This window comes from Simochromis diagramma, unplaced genomic scaffold, assembly GCF_900408965.1.
Source record: "Simochromis diagramma unplaced genomic scaffold, fSimDia1.1 OVJJ01000618.1, whole genome shotgun sequence".
Taxonomy (NCBI): domain Eukaryota; kingdom Metazoa; phylum Chordata; class Actinopteri; order Cichliformes; family Cichlidae; genus Simochromis; species Simochromis diagramma.
Window position 1 is genome coordinate 3,885,923 of NW_024387423.1, and position 21,987 is coordinate 3,907,909.

Genomic DNA, 21,987 nt, shown 5'->3' on the forward strand with positions numbered 1-21,987 from the left:
CAGTATTGCACATAAACTGATCTGAACTGGAACCCGTATGCCAAGAACTGTCATCTACTTCATCACAAGAGAATACTGAAGAAATAAAAGCATTTCTGACGTTTCACTTACAAACAGCCGGGCCTTGTGGGATGAAAACATAAAACATGTCTAAAGATTTTCTGGATGTATATGTAATATTTAATAGCTCATCTGGTTAATTACTCTAGGAACTCAGCTTTCAGAGTCATTTTCATGGCATATAAGATAAAAGCTGACATGTTATCGAGTTGAGGAGAAGATTAGTCCCAAAACCCTTTGGTCATAAAGGAATGTCCAACTCTAGTTCTTACTATAATAATGGCAATCACAGAAAGTGGCAGTATTCTCAGTGGTTTATATCTATGATGGTTTTATTATTTCTTATTCCTGGTTCTTACTCAGCCATTTGCCTTTAAATTGATATGGTGAATAAAGTCACTAAGGCTCATACCCTATTAAGATCTACTGAGACCTGGGAATGATGTGTTATACAACTTGTATTTACAGGGGATTTGTGCCAGTGCATCAGCCACCAACACCAGTTGTGCCTTTTAGAGTTTTATTTATCTCTAAGAGCAGAACTGTAATGTGATGAACTTTCACTAACATTTAGAATCTGAGGTTGTGGCTTTGGCCAAGTGTATGTTCTGCTACTTGTTGTCTATAGTTTAAAGAACCACATTTACAGACAGTGTATTCTGTACTAAACATGATGGTATTATATTACATTGTAAAGCTTTGTTGTGAGTTTTCTTATGTAGATTAATACATGCAATAATGAAAACTCATCGATTAGCTGATAATGTCTATACTTACACAATCGGAGTACCTTTAACATTCATTGGATTAGCAGTAAAGACAGTTTTAAAGTTTCTGATCTACTCATTAAAGAAAAATAGTCTTGTTTTAATGAGTCCTAACATTATAATATTGCAATACATGTTCTGTGTTATACATGTATAATATCTGTAACCACTGTCTGCTATGTGAGTTTGTGTTTGGCACCAGATACTATGTGTGTTGTTGTGTTCGCTTATTGTTCAGTTTAAGCAGAGTTTGAGAGTTTGTCTGTGCATGCTGCTCATTTATGCGTCTATGGAGAATGAGAGTGAATGTGTGTGGGTTTCATCAGATCTTTATACAGAGAAGCAGATGGCAGTGATTGTTTTGGCACACAATTAAAAAAAACAGCTCTGAGGACAGCAAAACTATCACATCTCCACACTGCTGGGATAAATGACTGTGCAGCGACTTGTACTCAGACAAACACACACTAAACTAGGTTCAGACAGAAACTATTAGTTAGACCTCCTCACTGTCAGGAGTAAGTGACATTATAATTACTAGCACTCAGTGAAGGGGGAGGCCACAGAATTGACTTTTCATTTTCTTGATACCAGCCCTCATGTAACTGAAACTATAACATTAAAAACACATTTGAATGAACAGTCAAAAAAGACACGCTTAAAGTGTCGTTGAATGGAACGGGAGTCCTCTTAGTGGAACATTTTTGCAATTATCATTAACTTTAAAAAATATTGTTGAACAAAATGTAATATTACCGTTATCATAGACTAAAAGGTAGACTTTTTGCCTGCTGTATATTCTGGATGCATCTGGGTAGAGAACACCAATAATCTAAGTAATTGCAAATCTATTTCACTCATTTCAAACAACATGGAAGTAAATGCACCAAAACCATTTCTATTCTGTAAGTGTATCATCCAGGGAGCTGTACTGTATATCAGGAAAAATGCTATTAGTGAATTTTCTCAGGCATTTCCGTCTGCCCTACAGCATATTAAAATAACAACTTTTAATCTCTTTAAGTGACGTTTTAAAGAGAGCATCAACCCTGTTTGTCAAGACAGGGAAAGGGCTTCACATTGCATTGTCTTTGGGGTTTTAAAGCATTCAAACATTCAGACCTTTAGACTTTGTTTGCTCCCACACAGCTTATCCTGCAGTGGAAGTTGGTTGGTAAGTGGTGGAGACCTTTGAGTTTTTGCCAGTAACAAACAAGCAGGAACACTTGTTGAGGGCTAATGTACTAAAGTTTCACAGTAGACATTTTGCTTTTTGTTACCTCTTCATCTTATTTTACTGATTTGATATATCTTTGTTGTACAAACTTATTGAACCAGCAGGAACATTTGAGAGATTTATTTATATCCAAGAGGTGTTTATGCCATGTCAGCGTATGTCAGGAAACAACCTTATACTTCCTCCTCCCACCACTTTTGAACTGCTTGTTGACAGTCTTTATGCACGGGTGTTAGAATATACGAAAAAGTGGTTACTGATGTGAATACAGTGAGTGGGTGAGTGATATTTTATGGAAAAAAAATCTAATGTTAGAAGTCAGTCACCCAACCACAAAGTCAAACACACGGGGGTTCTACTAGGTATGCCCATATCTAGTCTTTGTTTAAAGGACTGAATATTCTCAAGCTTCCGATGAGGCGTTGTTGAGAAGTTGTGGGTTGGATAGCGTCTTCCTTTCTCAACAGCACTGCTTGTTTTCCCTGAAGAGCGGAAAAAGCTACATCATTACATTTAGCAGCACCTGAGCTGAGAATTTGCATGAATCAGTTTCCCATACGTCTGATAAAGTTGTGGGTTCAGTCACAACGATTGTATCTCTGTTTTGTCTAAATTGTTGCTAAATATATGATTAGTCATTGTTAGGCAGTGAAGGAGTCTGTGCCTTCACAGAAAACCTGTTATAGCTCAGAGCAGAGCTGTCTAATGAACAATAGAGCTCAGTCAGACAAAATCAGATTTATACGAATGATGTTCAATGTCATATTATGACTGCTGAAGCGTGCAGTCTTAAACTCTTACAAAGTGTGCTTTCAAGTGAACATAATGAGGACAGTTGAATATTGGAGGTCTTAATAATCTCTCTTCAGGTCACTGCGTTAGTCAGAGGCTTCACTGAACTGAACAAGGGATTTATAAATGTTTCCAGCTTTCTTAAGCTCTAATTTTGACCCAAGATCATTTAAATCTTCATGTAGTTTAGACTTAAAAAAGTTTGACATTCAATAAATTATGAGACTGAATTTCACTGGAATTGGCAATCAGGGTTTATAAACAAGAGATGTCACGTCAGAATTGTGTTCAATGTCAGTCTTTGCACATTAAATCATGACACAACCTAAAGGTGTATCGAGGCCCCTCCTCACTTCTAGCAAAATATGGCATTGATAGAACAACGGCAGTAGTCAGGTGTTAGTGTTGTTTTTAATGTTTATGATAATCTTGGGGAATTTTGTTTAAGGATTTTTTTTTTTTTTTATATGAGGGATATGTGATGGGTTAAACCAGAGGTGTCAAACATAAGGCCCGGGTGCCGTAATTGGCCTGGCAACGACTGGACAGCGTTGGAAAATTTAAAGGAGTAGACAGATTTTGATCTTTTAACTGTATTTTCATAGATTTTGGTGCTTTTCCCATTGATAAAGACCTCCACCCCATTTCCAGTCATATTACACCAAAGTACAAGGACATTTTTTTGTGAATTAAAGAAAACTTTATACTTTAAATTTATAATTACATGACAGACATTTCTGTGTCCGCAATGATCTACCAGTCGCTTTTCTATATGTTTATCGTGTAATTTCACTGGTCTCGCCCACTTCACATCAGAGTGGGCTGTATGTGGCCCACAGTGTAAAATGAGTTTGACATCGCTGATTTAAATGGAGTTGAAGGCTGTACTCTGTGAAAAATATGATCTATTTTAATCATGTTGTCTTTTCTGTTTCTTTTCTTGATTCATTTGCAGGTCTTTCATTACTATGCGCCAGTTTTAGATTTGGTTCAGCTGGTTAATCTGTCAGACCTGCCAAGCTTCCTGATCTCCAGCGCCCAGTTTGAACTGTATCCTTATTTTAAAGTGTCTGTATCTGTGTGTTTGTATGAATGCTTAAAAATAAAAATAGAATATCATAACTTTTGCTTCCATCACCTGCTCAAATGAAACAGCTGCAGGATTAGGTAAGATTTTAGTATGTGTCACACACAAACAGCTTGGCTGTCAGAAACCAAAACAGTCATGGCTATTAATATACATTTTTAAAATTGTTGATAACAAAATAGCTTCCCCCCCCCCATTATTTCATTGTTTTAAGACTTTTTCTGTCTTTGAAAGGTGGTTTTATAACTTTTGTGCCTCAATATTGTGCTGTTCCTTCACAAATGACAAACAGATGCCTGTCTGGGATGTCTGTGAAAGCTAAACTTTTGTTGAACCAGCTGCGATCACTGTGTGGAAAGGTACGAGTAACTTAGCTGTGCTCTTACATGTACAAAAGTCTGCTACAGAAAGATCCGCCTAACCAAAGAAGCCTGTTCATTACATTAAAGCTCTTCCAAGATCACAAATTCAGAATGTTCATGATTAATCCTATATATCGATCATAAATGACGTTGGTTGGGGACTGTGTGTATGCCAATCTGCTGTATTTCTGTTTCTAGGTCGGAGCTTTGTTCAGTCTGTCCTGTGTAATCACTCCCATTGCACAGCCTGCAGCCAGCCAACTCAGCTCCCAGCGCTGGAGAGAATCTCTATCTAGGAGACCAAAGTCTTTACCAGGTAAAACTGGAGTGTCACAGTCGCTTTGGCAACAACAGAAAAGAGCCGTATCTCCTGCAGGGAAGTACATTGGTTAGTGGGACTGTACTGGTATAGGTAATAAAGTTCTCCATTGGGAAGGCTCTGAAGTGGTGCTGAATAGATATACAAGATAATGCTTGAAACAACAACAGTTTTTGGCAATGATGCACCAAGAAGAAACATTAGGATGAAATAATAGTCATACAAAATGTGAGTTATTTTTCAGTTCTGCAGTGAAGCATAATAGAAAGATTAAAAAAAGAAAAAAAAAAAAACTTCTGAGAGCAGTCGATATAAGTAACAAATGCTCCTATCTTTCTTTTCTTTTAGTGCCCGATGTTGAGGTCAAAGGTGAGAGTGCTGCCTACTTCCTGTTGGTCCAGGGCTCGGACAACGCTGAGCGTGAAGCCTGTAGGGTCAGGATGCTGCACTCAGACAGTCAAATTAATGGAGCGGCTGCCATGGCAACTGTGTCCGCATTACTGAGAGAGAAGCTTCTGTCATCATCAGGTATTTTATGTGGAAAAACTTGTAGGCGGGCGTCTGTAGCCATTTTCACAGATCCACTTCTGCACTGCACTTTCATAGGCATTAGGAAACAGATGTGCATGTAATAATACGTTTTCGACTCAGTCTGATTGGATATCACATGGCCTTTTACCTGCCTGCCATCTAGTACAAAGCTTGTGTGATGTCTAATTACACTCATGTGGGAATAGAGCAAGATCCCGGGTTGCGGGGTCAGCAGCCTAAGCAGGGAAACCCACATCTCCCTCTCCCCAGTGGCACATGCCTGGAACACCTCCCCCAGGAGGTGCCCAGGAGGCGTCCTTGTCAGATGCCCAAACCACTTCAACCTTTCGATGTGGAGGAGCAGCACCTCTACTCTCCCGGATGGCTGAACTTCTCAACCTATCTATACGGGAGAAGCCAGCCACCCTTTGGAGGAAGCCCATTTCTGCCGCTTGTTTCCATGATCTCGTTCTTTCAGTCACCACCCACAGCTCGTGACCATAGGTGAGTGTAGGGATGTAGATCAACTGGTAAATTGAGAGCTTCGCTTTTATACTCAGCTCTCTCTTCAATACGACGGACCGGTGCAGCGTCCGCCTCACTGCAGCCGCAGCACCAAACCGTCTGTCGATCTCCCGCTCCTTTCACCTGTCACTCATGAACAGGACGCCGAGATACTTGAACTCCTCCACTTGGGGCAGGAACCCGTCCCTGACTCATAGTGGGCACTCCACCCTTTTCTGGCTAAGGACCATGGCCTCAGATTTGGTGGAGCTGATTCCCATTCCCACCGCTTCACACTTGTCTGCGAACCGTTCCAGTGCGTGCTGGAGGCCTTCACTTGATGAATCCAACAGAACCACATCATCTACGAAAAGCAGAGATGAGATTCTGACACCACCCAGGTGAAAGCCTTCCGCCACTTGGCTAAATCTATTTAGAACTATTTCATACTGCCATTGTTTTTACTGTACGTTGTTTGTAACATATAGGCATACAGGGAATGGCATATGGGGATTCTAAATATTGCAATATAGTTTGTATCCAAATATCATGTCACATTTGACCTCTGATCCCACTTTTACCTTTTACATCTGCACTACAAACTTCTTAAAGAAAAGCAAGTGAATATTGAACAAAACAAAAATTCCTTTAAAAGTAAATACTGCCCAGAGAACGAGCTGCCTTGGCACAGCTCTGTGGTCTGAGTGCTTCTTGTTATTATTAGCTCCTGTTTGCAGTGAACCCAATCATTGTCTCTTAAAAAAGGTTTCAAACATGGCTGTTCTTGGGCAGGTGGATGTATTGGATGTTTAATCATGATGGACAACATTGGGAATGGTATTTTGGGTATAGTAAGTGTGATTATAAAAAGGGTTTTAAGCAAACTTACTTGACCCTGTGAGTTCTGTGTCACAGCTTCAACTAAACAAGTGGTCAAACTGAAATAAAAAGTCTCTTAATTTCATGTCCCCTTCAGGTCTCTCCTGCCCCTTTGGGGAACTTTTGTTCAACTGTAATCACATTTAAAGAGCACTTTAGTAGTTTCTCAATATTTGTACTTTTGGAAGTTCTAACAGCAATTTGTTATCTGCCATATTTAAAGAAAAAAAAAAAAGCCCTTCAAGTGGCTTTTCGCTTAAAGCCGCTCCTCAGCTTGACTGGAGTAGAAGCCCACAGAAGGCTTCTCCCACAGAAGCTGTGAGGTGGTTATTGTTCATCACGTTAGGCTGTACTGGAAGCTTATAGTCTTTAACACTGCTGCCCATCCAAGTGCCAAAGATTGTATTTATCAAAGCTTAAATCTTCTTTGCCTCCATTTCTTTCTTCACTGCACCAATCTGCTTTCATCGCATTGAACTGTTGCGCTGGTTCTCTTGATGCTTTCACTATTTCATTCATTTTTTTATATAGGAGAGAGACCAACAGAGAAATGGGCGAGAGGACTGACATGATGCATAGATCATTTACTGTGTGGACTTTTCAGGCTATAAATAACCAGATGGGTGATCGTCTATGAAAAGAAAAATATACTTTTTGCCTAAACGAAAAAGATCCTCTTCTCATAAAAGTCCTTCATCGTTCTCAGGCTTTAAATGTGATTCAGGAGACCTGCTATGATGTTTCCTCTCGAGAGTGTTCCTGTTGTTGTTAACATTTTATGCAACCTTCAGGGGACATTTTCCTTTACTTTAGATACTTTTAAATGCAGAGCAACACTATAAAAGATGCCCTGACTGCTTCAATGACACAGCATAGTTTGAATGAAAATACTGAGGGATGTGCACCTGAGCAAAATCGTGAAATTCTAATTATGCGCCTTGTCATGTACTAGAAAAATCATTCAAACAGAGTTGCAAATTTAATTAAGGAAACATATGTTTGCTGCAAAATATTGGAGCACTAACCCAACTACTTGTTTCCGATGCTTTATGATGTCTACAAGATGAAGTATTGTCTGCTTTAAACCATTTGTCACATGTTGCATGCACAGGAAGATTAGACAAAATACTCTTTGTTTTGCAAATGGATGTTTTGTCTTCTTTTGTATCTTATAAATCATCTCGTGACTCTGCAGGTTTGTCTTCTGTCACAACTGCAATAAGTCCTCCAGGATTACAGCACTGTACTACTCCATCACACAAATTTGCAGTATAATTATGACACAGTTAAAAACATTTGTTGAGAAAAGTTGCTTGAGAAACACCGGATCCCACAACCCCATCACCCAGCTCAGACGAATCTTTCACTAGCCCTTCGCTGCCTTTTATATCTTGTCATCATTTCTGTGAAAGTTTTCTGTCAACTTTTTGTGGAAAATCTGTCGAGTGTCCCTGCAAACAAGAGAAATATCAGCTGTCTTACTGATTTCTTTAAAAATGTCATTATTGTTTTTCTGCTTATCAGAAGCTGCTGCAGGCAACATCCTCCACTCTCTGCCATGTCTGCAAGGAGACTACATGCTGAGGAGAGAGAGAAGAGTGAGCCAGGTTCAGAAACTGGCACTTCAAGAATATCTTAGTAAGTACAGCGTTTAAAGAGTTGGAATATGCTGTAGTTCTAGATCATTCCCTATAAAATCTGTTTAAACTGGACTAAAGTTCCTTACTGATCCCTCAGAATCAGCTGATTAGAATCAACTCATTTGATTAAGCCACAAAACATTTTGCTTTTATTCTATGTATGAGCATTTTTATGCAGGTGGTTTGAAATTTGACACTTTGTAAGTTGCCTTTTTTCAGCATTTGTGATCCCTTAGACCTTCTGTACAAGAGGTAGGTAGCTACATTACATTTTCAGGGATATAAGACACAGTAAAAAAAAAAAAAAATGCAGTCAAATCTCACAAATTTAAAACAAACAACTTTTTTTCCATTTCCACAACAGCTGTTTCTGTGTCCAGCTTTTACTTCAGTATCAGATAGTTTCAGTAGCAAAACTGCACCAGTTTGGTGTAGAGTAACAGAAAGAACTGGCACATTAGACTGGTACATTTATCTGTTCTCTGAAAATTCAATACGTAAACTTCAAAAAGTGATTTTGGGTCAACTTTAAAGTTTCAAAAATGCTGGGTAAAAAGAAGAATACTGAAAAAAAATTCCAAATTTCAACCCACACCCATGCCTGCTGGATTCATTGGATATGCTTAAGTTGTTGTTTAAAAAAAATCTGTTTCTGTGGGGTTTGGGTGGGAGGCACGTTTGTTAGTGGAATGACCCAGAAAGTGAAAACTGTTGACGTGAGTATCAGATACATTACGACACTAGAGCAAGTGGTTGCACACTGTTGTGGACTGACACATTTCAGCACCTCTCACTGATTCCTTTGCGCATTTATGAATTGCTAGCTTGCTAATATATGATAATAACAGAGATTAGCCCTCAGCACAACACCGTGAGCTCAGTTTGAGATGTCAGTCAAAAGTTTAAAACCCTCAAGCAGAAAAAAAAGGAAGGAACATCTTGCAGAGAAGGGACTGGATGTATCTTATCATTTTGAATACTGCTTGAATATATATATATATATATATATATATATATATATGTATATGTGTGTGTGTGTATGTGTAGGTATGTGTGTGTGTGTGTATATATATATATATACACACACATATATACACACACACACACGTATATGTGTATGTATGTATACACATATGTGTGTGTATGTATGTATACACGTGTGTGTGTGTATATATTCATTCATTCATTTATGTTTTTATTACTCCTGCACAGTTGGCGTGGCGCACCCATAATTTAGTTGTACGTGTACAATGACAATAAAGGGCAATTAGTTTCTATTCAAATTAAATAAGTTGATTGAAGCTAATGAAATCAAAACATGGATGTACTGTAGTTAGTTACTGTGCATATGGGTTTTTTTCTACCTGTAGGCTAGGAAAAAAGAAGTTTAGTTTAACAGGAGCCGTTACTGTTGGCTGATGATATAAATTTGATGTAATGGACCTAAGAGCTGTGGAGTCCACTTAGAGCATCCCAAACTGTCGTCAGTTCTAAGTCTCAGTTCTCTCTAGCCCTCAGCACAGGCTGGTGCATTGAAAGACTCTTGAAATATCATTATTTTACAGACATACATAATGTCCCCTCGGCAGCAAAGATAGTGAAACGCCAGCAGAGTGGAGCCAGATTAAAGGAAGTGGAGTGAAATTCATCAGGCTCGAGAAAAAGCAGTAGGGCTATTCTTTGAAAGGGCCATGAGCAGAGTGTAGAGTCCTGACAGACCACAGGCCTTAATGAAATTCATCGCAATTTATTCTGACTTGGCATTAAATTGGGGAAAAGGCATGTCCGTGTAAGTTGCTAAAAGTTAGTTGTAGTGTGGGAAGTTTTAATGATTATTGTGAAGTCTGTGCGTGTGTGTGTGTAATGGCACAATTGTGGGTCTGTCTTTTTCTCTTGATGTGTGTGGAATGAATTTGCAAGCTAATGCATGTGTTTGCCAAGGATTTTGAGGATTTATCTTTCTGTTTTTTGTTTTTCTTAACTGGATCTCTCTGTCTCAACCATAAAACCTCGAAAATTCCAGATACACCCATCTTAACAATCTGTTGTTTAAGACAACTAATCTGAAGTACAATGAGCTTGGATATTGAGCTTTTTGAATAAATGTTTAGTGAGTATTTTCTAATAATAAACATGTATTTTTACAATAATTATGTTTCATACATTTTTAAATAAACCGTTTAAAAAGCTCAACTTTGACTAAGTTGTTTTTAGGGAGATAAAAATAGCTGCTTACTATTTTATGTACTCAGTGGAGCTGGGGTAAAATGAGTACATTCCTGTTTTGGAGGAGAATCAATCACCAAACTGCTCGTTATGTAACGTTAAGACTGATGCCAGATTTTTACACCAGTTGTGAGTTTGCCAGCGTGATAAAAACAAAGTCTGAAATGAAAACAGAGTCAAAACCTACCCCTGTTTCTGTGTCTAGAAAAGAAAGGAGCAGCATCGATACCTGTCAGTGACTTGAAGGTCATTCTGAATCTGGCCAGGGAGAATTATCTGAAGAAGGCTGACTCCACTCTGCCCACTGCTGCTGCCTGTCTGACAGACAATCAGCCCTCAAAAAGCTCAGGTATGTACTAAGAAAACAAGACAATATTGTGTTTGGGGGTTTTTTCCACTCTTTGCACAGCTATAGTGTGCTGGTCAAGTTTTCTTATATGCGCACAATTAAACACATACAGTACAATGCACATGCCACTTCTTCTACACCATCCGCTCATGTGAAATTCTCTGTTTGAATCCAGCTTCAGTGATGAATATAGCTCGAGTTTGCTGAGCCGGTGTTAAAACTCGTAGAAGGAACAACACTGATGCTGGTTCAAACATTTACTATAATGGAACGAACTGTTCCTCAGAGATCATCAATATTCACTACATGTGCTTTTATAAGACGACATTTCTCGGAAATAACACAAGCTGATAATTTGCAAATAAAGTGTTAGCAATAAAGCAAATTCTCGCTTGCAGCTACAGCTACGTGCGCACAGCGCTGGTTTTAAATATATAGCTGTGGGGCTAATAGAGCCACATGTGAAGCAGTTTTTAGGTCATAAATGCGGCAATATTATTTTGGAATTATGTTTACTGTCTCTGCACAGCATCTTTTTATTATTAGATTTTATATTTATCCATAATTGTATATTAACTCATTAGGCTAAACATCAATAGAAGACCATCTTTGCAGCAGAACTGCCACTACTTCATTAAAACAGCATGGCCTTCATATTAAAGTGTATTTTCTGAATTTGATATTCTACCATATATTTCACTTTAGTGCGGGTTGGGGAACTCGAGGCCTCGAGGACTGTGTCCTGCAGGTTTTAGATATCACCTGGCTCAACACACCTGAATCAAATGATTAGCTCATTACCAGGCCTCTGGAGAACTTCAAGACATGCTAACGATGTAATTTAGCCATTTAAATCAGCTGTGTTGGATCAAGGACACATTTAAAACCTGGACACCGGCCCTTGAGGAGTTCCCCCACCCCTGCTTTAGTGGTCCTGGGCATTGCACAGACATAATCTTGAATTTTGTTAAGTGGAACCAGGAAGGTTCAGAATCACAAGAGATGATATGGTGGTGGTGTAGACAGTCTTAAGTGCAATTCACTCTGTTTTGCTTGTGATCCTTATTTTTTGGGGATAGGAATGTCCTTTCCTTCAATCCATTAGATACGTCTGCTCTGTTTGTGTGTCTATATCGCCTAAAGGAGTGAATGACTTTGTGTGGGTTGTCAAAGTGCTAGCAGAAGGCTTAGGTTTATACATACAACACACTTAGGCTATCACTTTGCATGAAACATCCGTATCTCGTCAGAGAACCTGCTATATGCACATGTATCACATTTCTGTCCGTCTTGATATAACATGCAGTCCTGTCCGCACAGAAAAAAGCTGAGCTGCTTTTATTTTGGATCCTCAGAACTGATCTGTTCCGAGACCCGACTGCCAAGAGTTTAGTGTGTTAACTATCGTCAAATGAAAGTTTACTTATCATGTGCAGTGCATTGTGTACTTGGTGACAAAGGGCACTGTAGGTTTAATTATTAATGTTGTAAAAGATGATGATTTTGGAGAACGCTTATGTTATGTAGTTAGTTCATCTAATATACCCTTTATTAGGTTAATGCAAACATCTAATCAGTGGCAGCAATTCACTGCAGTCATGCACTAAACAAAACATACAGGTTAAGATAAACTGCTGACGTTTAAACTGAGCATCAGAATGAGGGGGAAGGGTGATTTAAGTGACTTTGAAAGCGGTATTAGTTGGTGTCTGATAGGCTGGTCTGAGTATTTCTGAATCGCTGACATGCTCGGATTTTCCAACACAAACATTTGCATCATGTGTGTAGCTGATAAACTTGCAGTAACTGTCTGGTCTGTGAGGAATGTTTCCAGCACCTTGTTGAATCTATGCCATGAAGAATTAAAGCATTTCTGAAAGCAAAAGGGAGTCCAACCCCATTCTAGCATCCTAATACCTGATAAAGTGGCTGGTGAGTGTATAAACGCCTGTGTAATGTTACTGATTTGTTTTTTCCTGCAACGCCAACTTTATTCTCTATTAAGAGCAGTGAATGCTCATTCATCAACATTTGAAAGTGATGGATAACGCCTGCTTCTTACTACTGTGTGCTCTCACTTCTGGGTTGAGCAGAGACAAACACTTCTATAGCATCTGATTCCAAGTCTAGCAGCTGACCTCTATTCAAATCTTGCTGGTAAAGTAGGAGAAGAGTGTACCTTTGTGTCCATTATTGTGTGCCATAAAACCACTCTTAAAAATGATCTTAAAACGCCTCCCTAATGATGGATGTTTTCAATTGAATTGATGTAAACAGGATGGCTTGTTGTGTTCGTTTTAGGTTTTCAGATCATTTCTCAGCTGCCGTCTGACTGGCCTGAGAGAAGTGTCCTGCACAATGTGGAAAACTTGCAGAAGAGACGCCAGAAGAGAAGGTATAAGGGATGGGATCTCCGTATATGGCTCACTCTGAACTGTTAAAATGTCTGATCTTCTCATTTTATTATGTTCTGTTGACTGTGCCTTAGATTTGGTCTGTTAGGTCCAGGCTCTAGCGACAGTCTGCTGGGTCCTAAAGATGGCCAGAGAGGCTCTTCTACTTTACTTGATGCCAAAGAACTTCTGAAACACTTCACGTCTGATGGTCTGCCTGCGGGGGAGCTACAGCCGCTGGCCATTAACAGAGGGTGGGATCATTTTTCAGATTTCAAATAGCACCTCACCAGTTTCACTGCACTAAGCTGTTAAATTCATAAATATGAACACACTATAGTTTTTTTTTCTTTGGCAGATTTTCAGATTTACAGCTGAAACACATACACGCACTGTAGCCTGGCATCTGCTCCAGTTATATGTATTTATTCCTGGGATGGATCTACATGACACACACTAAACGAAGCCATAATTAGGATTTGATTATAATCATTAACCTTCTACAGTGAGCTTACAACCCTTGGAGGAAGATTATTGAGCTGAATCAAAAAATACTGGAGCAGTAAGGAGTTAGTGTTAATAAAGGCTGTGTCAGACCAAACTCTGTGTGTAGAGAGGCAGACTTGTTCATGTGGTTTAATGAAGACGATATTAAATTGAGAAGCAAGACAAATAACAGTTTCTCTCTTTTTGTCTTTCTGACTATGACTCGCATTCATGCTCTTTGCTTTTTTTTCCAGTAACAATGCCTTCCAGTTGTCACAAGACCTTTCTCCCAGGAGAGTCAGCAAACTGCCTTTCAGCAAAGCCTCAGCCTCCCATTATCACGGCATAGAGTAAGTTTCTCTAAAGTATATTGACTGTTCAGCTATTTTAAAACTGTGAACGCTTCTTTTTATGAGATTTACTTTTTATAAATAATTTTTTTCTTCGTGTAGGTTCTGTCTGGATAACCAGCGGTCTTTAGATCGAGACCAGGCCTTTGTACGGCTCCAATCTCGTCTGATTCGGTATGAGACCCAAACCACCTGCTCCAAGGAACCGTGCGCCCTCCCCTTTGCCCTCAGCCCCGCTCCCTCACCAGCTGTGATGTCAGAACCAGGAAGCGTGCCTGATGGCGAGACTCTGCAGAACAATGATGTAGCACGACTCAAGCGCAGGTCCTGGGAAGCAGACATTGTTGGAGGCTATCCTCACAAGAGGTATGATGATATATGTCCCTCCTGGTTTGCAGCTACGTGGTGATATTATAAAATTAAGGATGGGTGGCGAGGAGCTTTAAAGAGTTTTTATCCATCTGTCTGATTGATCCAGGCTGGCAAAGTCCGAGAGCAGTGACTCCCTCTGTTCTCAGAGTAGCAGCAGCAGCGGGACACATCCTGCCATTAGGTCTCTACGACGACAACCAAGCAGGTCGCAGTCCACCTCCTCTGTAAACAGTTCCTCCTCTTCAGCCACAAGACCGACATCAGGTAAAGCGAAAAAAGTGACTCTCGCATGGGAGGGAACACTTGGGACTGTGTTAGGATCAGATGAGTCGGTTAAATTAACATTCAGTGTCGCCTACTAATCGGAAGGTTCGATCTCTGGCTTCTCCAACCTGCGTGCTTTTCCCAGTGTTCTTGGCCAAGATCCTGAACCCTGAGTTGCCCCTGATGGAATATGCGTTTAAATATGCTTAGCCATAGGAAAAAAGCACTTGTATGAAGGAGACTAACAAGAAAACACTTTGTGTTATATAAGTACCAGTCCATTTATGTTAATATTAGCAGTGTTGTTCTTGTTCATGGAAAGAAGATCCGGCTAAAAGTGACCACACCTGTAAAAGATCTTAACTTTTTAGATCTAATGTTATCTAAGACTTATTGGCCCAGCAAACTTACATGGCTGTTTAAACTTTTTTCTAACCTGTGCTTTGGTTACTGTTGGATAATGTTATTGTGGGAATTACACATAGCTGTAAAGGTGGGTTAATGTGGTAGGGCTCTAGCAAATTAATAGAATTAATAGAATCAGTTTATTTACTGTGCTGTATGGTAGCACTTCATCTTTATTATCTATGTGCATACTTGTTTCTTTCATTCACTTTATAGTTTTGTATTTTCTAATTGGTTTTGTTTTTATTTCATTTGATTTTATTGTTCGAAAATGTTAAGTTTTAGTGTAGTTTTTGATAGTTTGTGTTAATTTTAGTTTTTGTAATTATTATTTAAGTTATTATGTTTTATTAGTATGCGAAGGGCATACGTCAGAGACCGAATATAGGAACATCAGTACAGGTGATACTATAAAAACACAGAGGTTCTTAAAAGCAGTTGACTCACAGTGTTGTAGACGTCCAAGGTTTTAATAAACACATCCATCAATGCCTCATCAGGTAAGCTGTAATAAAAGTTTTAGTAAACTAAGAGATACCTAAACTAAGGATATTTCCTGTATATTTTTATTTTCTTTAGGTTCACAAAATCGCTTATTAATTTTAATTTCTTTTTCATAAGTCAAATTTTCTTTGTAGTTAATTAAATAATTTTTTTAACATATAGTTTAAGTTAACTATATTGGTTCAACAGGTTCCTATACCTGTTGTTCTTTGTTATTGACTTATTTCCTCTATTTTATTTTCACTATATGACTTTTACTGTGTTGACTTTAGTGCCTTATTGTTTAATAATTTCTCTTATTTGCACTTCTTTTCAGGCTTGGCGACTCTCGCTTGTGTTGACAGACCTAAATGTCAACAGCAGAAGACGCATCAAGGACACAGCGAGGACAAACTTGCCAAAGAGTCACGCTCCCAGAAACATAACAGGGTGAGAGCATTTGTGTATCTTATTTTTATTCTTATAAAACAATAAAATATATATTTACTTTTACATTTTTTTAAACGGAATATTTCTTAAAGCATTTGTGCTAATAATGATGACAAAAAAATGATGTAACCCAGACAGAAAATGTAACCATAGACTTGTTTGTGCATTTCAAGTCTGCTGCCAAGTTTTAATGAGCAGAGCTTACCTTAATAAGCCGCAATTTTCCTGTAATATCGACTCATTTAGCAATAAACCCATTTTTTTTACTTGTACAAAAATCTTAAGTAAATATGCAATTCGCCTAATTGCCACCTGGCCTACACAGATGGTGATAGATAAACACACGACAAACTGGGAGAGTTTTTCTATTACAGAGGAGAACTGTGCAGCAGCTCTAGCTGAGATAAATGTGTAATATTTTCCATGCAATCATTGTGAATGTGTGGGCTGCATCACAATGTTGCGGCAGAACCACTTTAACAACAATACTGTTATCGTATCACCTGCTGCCTACATTCTCACACACACAGACACACACAGACACATTTTTCTCTCTCATCTTTTACTTCTATGTGCAGCATGCAGACACCATAACACATTAATGGACACATGCACATATACAATTGAACACGCACACCTACCTCTTCCCAGTTTAGTTTGTTCCACCTACAGCAAGCAATCTGACCTTGACTTGTTCTAATTCTGATTACTATGCAAACACACTTATCATCCAAACCCAAGCATAGGAAAGAACAGTTGGTCCTATTGAAAAATAATGATAGCAGTTTATTCAGGACAGAGATTAAAAGCTGTCTTTCTACTCCTCTCGTGAGACTGAATGGTACCAATGATTTCTCACAATAATTTATGGTGTTTACTCAGAACAGTTGTTGTGACAAGATTAAAGGCAGGATCTGTTTCTTTCATGAATGTGTTTGTTTCATTTTTTTTTTTTCTTCATCCTGTCGCCATTAGCGGTGAAATATTTGTATGTTTGCTCCTCCATGCTGCGAATGTAAAATCGTGCGTTTTCATGTAAGGACGTCCCCCAAAGTCGAGACATTTTGACATCCCTCGGTTTTCTAAAAAGGGAGCTGTGCTAAATTTAGTTTCTCTGAACCAGGCTTGCGTTAGGTGGTTAGGGAATAAACAGAACTAGATTTAATGTTTTTGCTTGTACTAATACAAAAGTGTGTCTATCTTGTCTTGTCTGTGTCCTCAGATGTTGCAGGAGGTAGTAGCTAAAACACTCAAACACCATGGGATCACTGCTGAGCATGATTGCTTTGAGGCTTGCAGCAAAAGACTGTTTGATATCTCGAAATTTTATCTCAAGGTTTGTCTTTTTACTGCCCTCTCAGAGTCAGTGTTGTGCTTTTGTTTGACACTTTCATTATTTGTATTACTCTATGATTCCAGGACTTGTGTTTTGTTTTGTATCCTTCTGTATACTTCTTACTATGCCAGCAACTGGAACCTTTAAAAAAAGCCTTTTTTCCCACTACTCACTTTTTAATTTCTTTGTGCTTCCTTGTGTTTCTTAATCATCTGGTTTTGTTTCACAGTGTACTCAGATCCTTTACTTAAATAGCTATAAATCAATGTTAATTTCAAGATTTTCTGCCTTTTTCTAAGACGCTACAGGGAACCTAAGTTTACAGTGCTGTGTAAAAGTCTCGAGCTGCCAGTTTTTCTTAAAGCAATAATTCTCCAGGCTTTCAAAGGTTTTCTTTGGCCATTTGGCTGCTTTTTCACTCACTTTCAGTCCAGTGCTTTCTGATGATTTTCAGAGGAATGTTTTTTGTTTGTTAAGCCACTTCACACTGACCTATGAATCATTCAAGCGTCAAAGAAAATCCCCTGACTTGATGGATGAACAAGTGTTGTCTACATATAACAGAAAACTTGACAAAGAATCAATTTTAAATTGTATTTTTAAATACTTTGTTACTAGCAGCCTGTCACAAACATGTAATGTGTTCCCATTTCTTTACTTGAATCTAAAAAAAGAGCAAAATGCCAAAGAGAGCACAGTTTGACAGGCATAAAATATTATTTTTGCACTAACAAGCTGATTCCTAAAGAGCTATTGGCTGAAAATATGGCATATCTCAACATGTCTTACTGTCCTTTAAAAAACCTGAGGAAACTTAGCAAGTGGAGTACAAAAGAAGAGACCTAAAAACAGGTTCTCCAAGACATCTCATTAAGAAACAAGAAACGAATCCAGAAAAGACCTAACAGATGCATCTGGCCCTTCAGTTGATCCATCTACTGTTCACTGAAGCCTCATCAGAAATGGTCTCAGTGGAAGGCTGCCTGTCGAGAAAGCCATTCATAACAAAGGGAGAAAAGGCTGAGGTATTCCAAATCACACAAGAACTGGACTGAAAATCAGTGGCAACGGAGTGAAGAATCCAAACTAGACATTTTGGGTCAATTCGTCTACAAATATGTACAGAGGAGGTCAGGAGAGAGATCCAAAAGTGAGTGTTTACAGCACAGAGAAAGCTCTGTCATGGTTTGAGGCTACATTTCAGCCAGTGGTGTTGGAGAACTTGTCAAAATTAATGGTATTATGAACTCAGAAAAATACAGCTTTTAATCCACCAGCTGGAAATGATCTGATACTGAGCTTTGTTGATGCCTGTTCCCAGGATCTGAAGACATCTCGGGGTCTGCATGATGAGATGAGGAAGGCAGCAAGCAGCAATGTTAAGCAGGTAATGCTACAAACATCAGCGTGTCTCTGGTTTAGTTTTTCAAGTCACACATTTATAATCACATTTTTCTGTTGCAGGTCATTGATTGGGTATTGGAGAAGACCTCAAAACAATAAAGATGATAACAAATCAGGTTGGTTAGAAGAATTTGGCTCAAAAAGTCAATTTTCTGTGGTGTCTTTGTGTTTTTTTTTAAACATTCATGACAACATTTGGACTTTCTAAGCCTTTCCAAATTGGTTCTCTAATTGTTACATTAAGTCTGTTTTAATCAACTTAATCCTTTATTTAATTTGGTTTTCCTTCATTTTTCAGGATCCCCTATAGCAGCCTGTCGTTTTAAGCTTTTGTTTGTGCCTGGTTTTGTGCTCATCCACCCTCATATACTCCTGCTGCTCCAGAGCCAAGAACAGAAAAACACTCATATCTACATACACATACACTCTGCTCCTCCTGCCGAGAAGCCCCAAGGGCTTTGGATGCTGGCTTCAGGATGAAGATGTCTTTTCTCTGTAGCAGTTTTCTAACCCCCACTACTTATTTTATTCTAAATTACTGTCGTTGTTAGGTTGTTAATTTGCCTTTATGAATGTACAGATGTTTTTGTTTTGTATTTTCCTGTTTATCACAATAAATGCATTTGATCGTCATGTGGGAGCACTTTAACCCCCAGGAAAGACACTGTGTCTGTGTGAAAACTATACAATAAGCTTTGCAGTTGGTGTTGTCTTCCAAAAACAGATGATGATGATGATGATGATGATGTCCCATTCTGGATGGTAGCTGTTGTGCAGACGATGAAAACAAAGCCAACAGCAGTGCAGCAAAATATGCTTTGCTAATTATAACTGACGGTCCAGCTTGTCGTAGTTTGGTTTGATTTCAAACACATCAGGAACATACTGCTATAATTTCACCATCTTTATAAAGAAAACTACTCACAGCCAGCTTTTCACAACTGGTACCACAATTACTTTTTTCTCCCCCAAAGAGAAGCTGACCGCAGGTTTCTGATTCCCAAATTAACATGCAAAACAGCTTTTTCTGTGATGATTTTTGTCTGGGTATTACTTTATCTGGTGGAACAAGATGACTATACACTGTTTTATTACTGTGCACGAGAAGCAGACTCCTGCTAGGCCAAATATGGTGTGGAAGGCTCATGTACTGTTACAGAAATAATTTGATCAAGTTGTTTGGACTCAGAGGCACTCTGGTGAAAAGCAAATAGCATATCAGTACCAAATCATCATGATTTGGGCTAGTTTTGGAGCCAAAGGACCTGAGCACTTTGCAGTTATTGAGTCAACCACGATATCAGGTGGGGTCATGCAACAGGACAATGTTATAACAGAATGGCTGAAAGAGAAAAATCAAGGTGTCGCAATGATCCAAACCTCAATGAACTAAATTATCGATATAAAGAAGATAATTTTGTTCAAAATTCTTCCACAGTTATCTGAAAAATCACTTTCTGTACAATAAAGTCATACAGAAAGCGATTACTTCAAGCTATTGCTGCTGGAGGTGGTTCTATGAATTATTTGCAGTCCTTTAAAGATTTCTTTTTCAGGACTCTACATTTTTCCCGTTTTAACTGACCTACAGTCCACTGCCTGGAAGACTGGTTGAAAATTATTAAACAGACAGTACTGTGAGAAACAGTGGCGAGCCTGAGACAATGCTATCATTGCCATAATTCAGCAGAAAAATGTAGTCAAGTAGCACTTATTTCAGCACCACCTGGTACCCTATCAACACCAGTGCATCAGTGAGGTATGCTGTGCATAGATATGTGTTTGTGGGAACAGAATGAGTGTGGGACCATCAGTATGTATGAGTACTACGAGTATCAACTAGATTTGTATTATCTACATGTACTAGTTGTGCATGAATCAAGAAAAAAAAGATAACAGTTTACGCCATCCCTCCTACATTTGCGTCACACAAGCTGTGTGGAGGAAAAATGACCAGAAAAGGAAAATACTTTGTAGCTGAGCAGAGAACGAGGCACTAAATACTGACTCTTATCGTTAGTCCTTGGGATTAAGTGATAAGGGAAGCTTAGCTCAAACTCCCAGTATGAAGACCAAAACTTGTTCTCTTGTACATATTTATGCCACAAGATGATGTCAGATATTTTTCAAAGAGGACAGAAACAAAACTGAATTTCTCTGAAGCAAAAACTCCACTGCCAGATATTATATCTACAAAATCTAATGTAATGCTGTGGTCTTGGTTTTGATTTTGGGACTATAAATGATTTACAGGCTTGTTCTGTGGGAACATTAAATGAGTGCAGCAAAGATTAAATGAGTTGGCCATCTGTTGTTGCAACATATAAAATAAATGTTTTTAATGGCCATGGGATGTTCTTGTTCCAGGAACTTCAAAATGAAAGTAAAGAAGAAAGATGTGAAAAAATAGGCTGAAGCAGATTTATTAAAAAAAAGAGGGATGAGAGGTCTGCTTGCTTCTAAATGGTGTAATATTAAAATAACCTGCAGTATAAATTATTTCGGCCCTCCACTGTTAATGTGCGAGTGAAATGTTGCAGATTATGAGCTAAATCTGACCCAACATCCTACACCAATTTCCTAATAGGCAAGTCTATGATAATCCATCTTTTCAACAACATAATCATTATTAATCATAATCTTTACCTTCCCTTGCTTTTTTAAATGAAAGAATATCTTGTGATGAATGTGTAAGTGACCATAGCTTGCTGTGAAAAATGTTTTTTCCAGTGACTCAGTAGCTTGTAGACCCACCTTTATCAGCAATAACTTGATAAACTCGTACAGGAAATAATTTTTATCGCTCACAGTTCATTGAGGTTTGCAAGCATTTGTTTATGCGCAGCTCGCTGAAGATCACGCCGCAGCATTTCAGTCAGGTTGATGTCTGGACTTTGACTGGCCATTGCAACAACTTGATTCATTCTTGCTTTTGTCTTTCGCATCATTGAATGAATCATTGAATGGTCTGGCATGAACTCTTCAATATTATAATGACTGCAAGGTGCCCAGGTCCTGTGGCTGCAAAGCAAGCCCAAGCCATCACCCCTCCACCACCATGCTGACAGTTGGTATGATATGTTATTTATTTTTTACCATATGTGCTGTGCATCATGGCTGGACATCTCCCTTTTGGTCGTGTCTGTTGCGAGGACATTTTTCCAAAAGTCTTGTGGTTAGATGCAACTCTGCAAACATAAGCTGTGCTCCATTGTTCTGTTTAGAGAGCCAACACTTTCTTCTGGCAACCCTTCCAAACAAATCGTACTTGTTCAGCCTTTCACTAATTGT

At 38.7% G+C, this 21,987-nt stretch overlaps 1 protein-coding gene across 1 annotated transcript in view; it reads left to right on the forward strand.

The window, feature by feature from the left end:
- Positions 1-19,329, forward strand: part of LOC120722183 (MDM2 binding protein) — a 33,695-nt gene extending 14,366 nt beyond the window's left edge. Inside the window, exons 9-24 of the mRNA XM_040013057.1 lie at positions 3,812-3,906; positions 4,236-4,302; positions 4,504-4,621; positions 4,973-5,152; positions 8,063-8,176; positions 10,610-10,753; positions 13,055-13,148; positions 13,242-13,400; positions 13,887-13,982; positions 14,085-14,348; positions 14,461-14,618; positions 15,844-15,956; positions 17,179-17,292; positions 18,614-18,679; positions 18,757-18,812; positions 18,995-19,329. Of these exons, the coding sequence (XP_039868991.1) occupies positions 3,812-3,906; positions 4,236-4,302; positions 4,504-4,621; positions 4,973-5,152; positions 8,063-8,176; positions 10,610-10,753; positions 13,055-13,148; positions 13,242-13,400; positions 13,887-13,982; positions 14,085-14,348; positions 14,461-14,618; positions 15,844-15,956; positions 17,179-17,292; positions 18,614-18,679; positions 18,757-18,795 (1,821 nt within the window). The 3' untranslated portion in view covers positions 18,796-18,812; positions 18,995-19,329. The remainder of the gene's footprint in view (positions 1-3,811; positions 3,907-4,235; positions 4,303-4,503; positions 4,622-4,972; positions 5,153-8,062; positions 8,177-10,609; positions 10,754-13,054; positions 13,149-13,241; positions 13,401-13,886; positions 13,983-14,084; positions 14,349-14,460; positions 14,619-15,843; positions 15,957-17,178; positions 17,293-18,613; positions 18,680-18,756; positions 18,813-18,994) is intronic.
- The last annotated feature ends 2,658 nt before the right edge of the window (positions 19,330-21,987 follow it).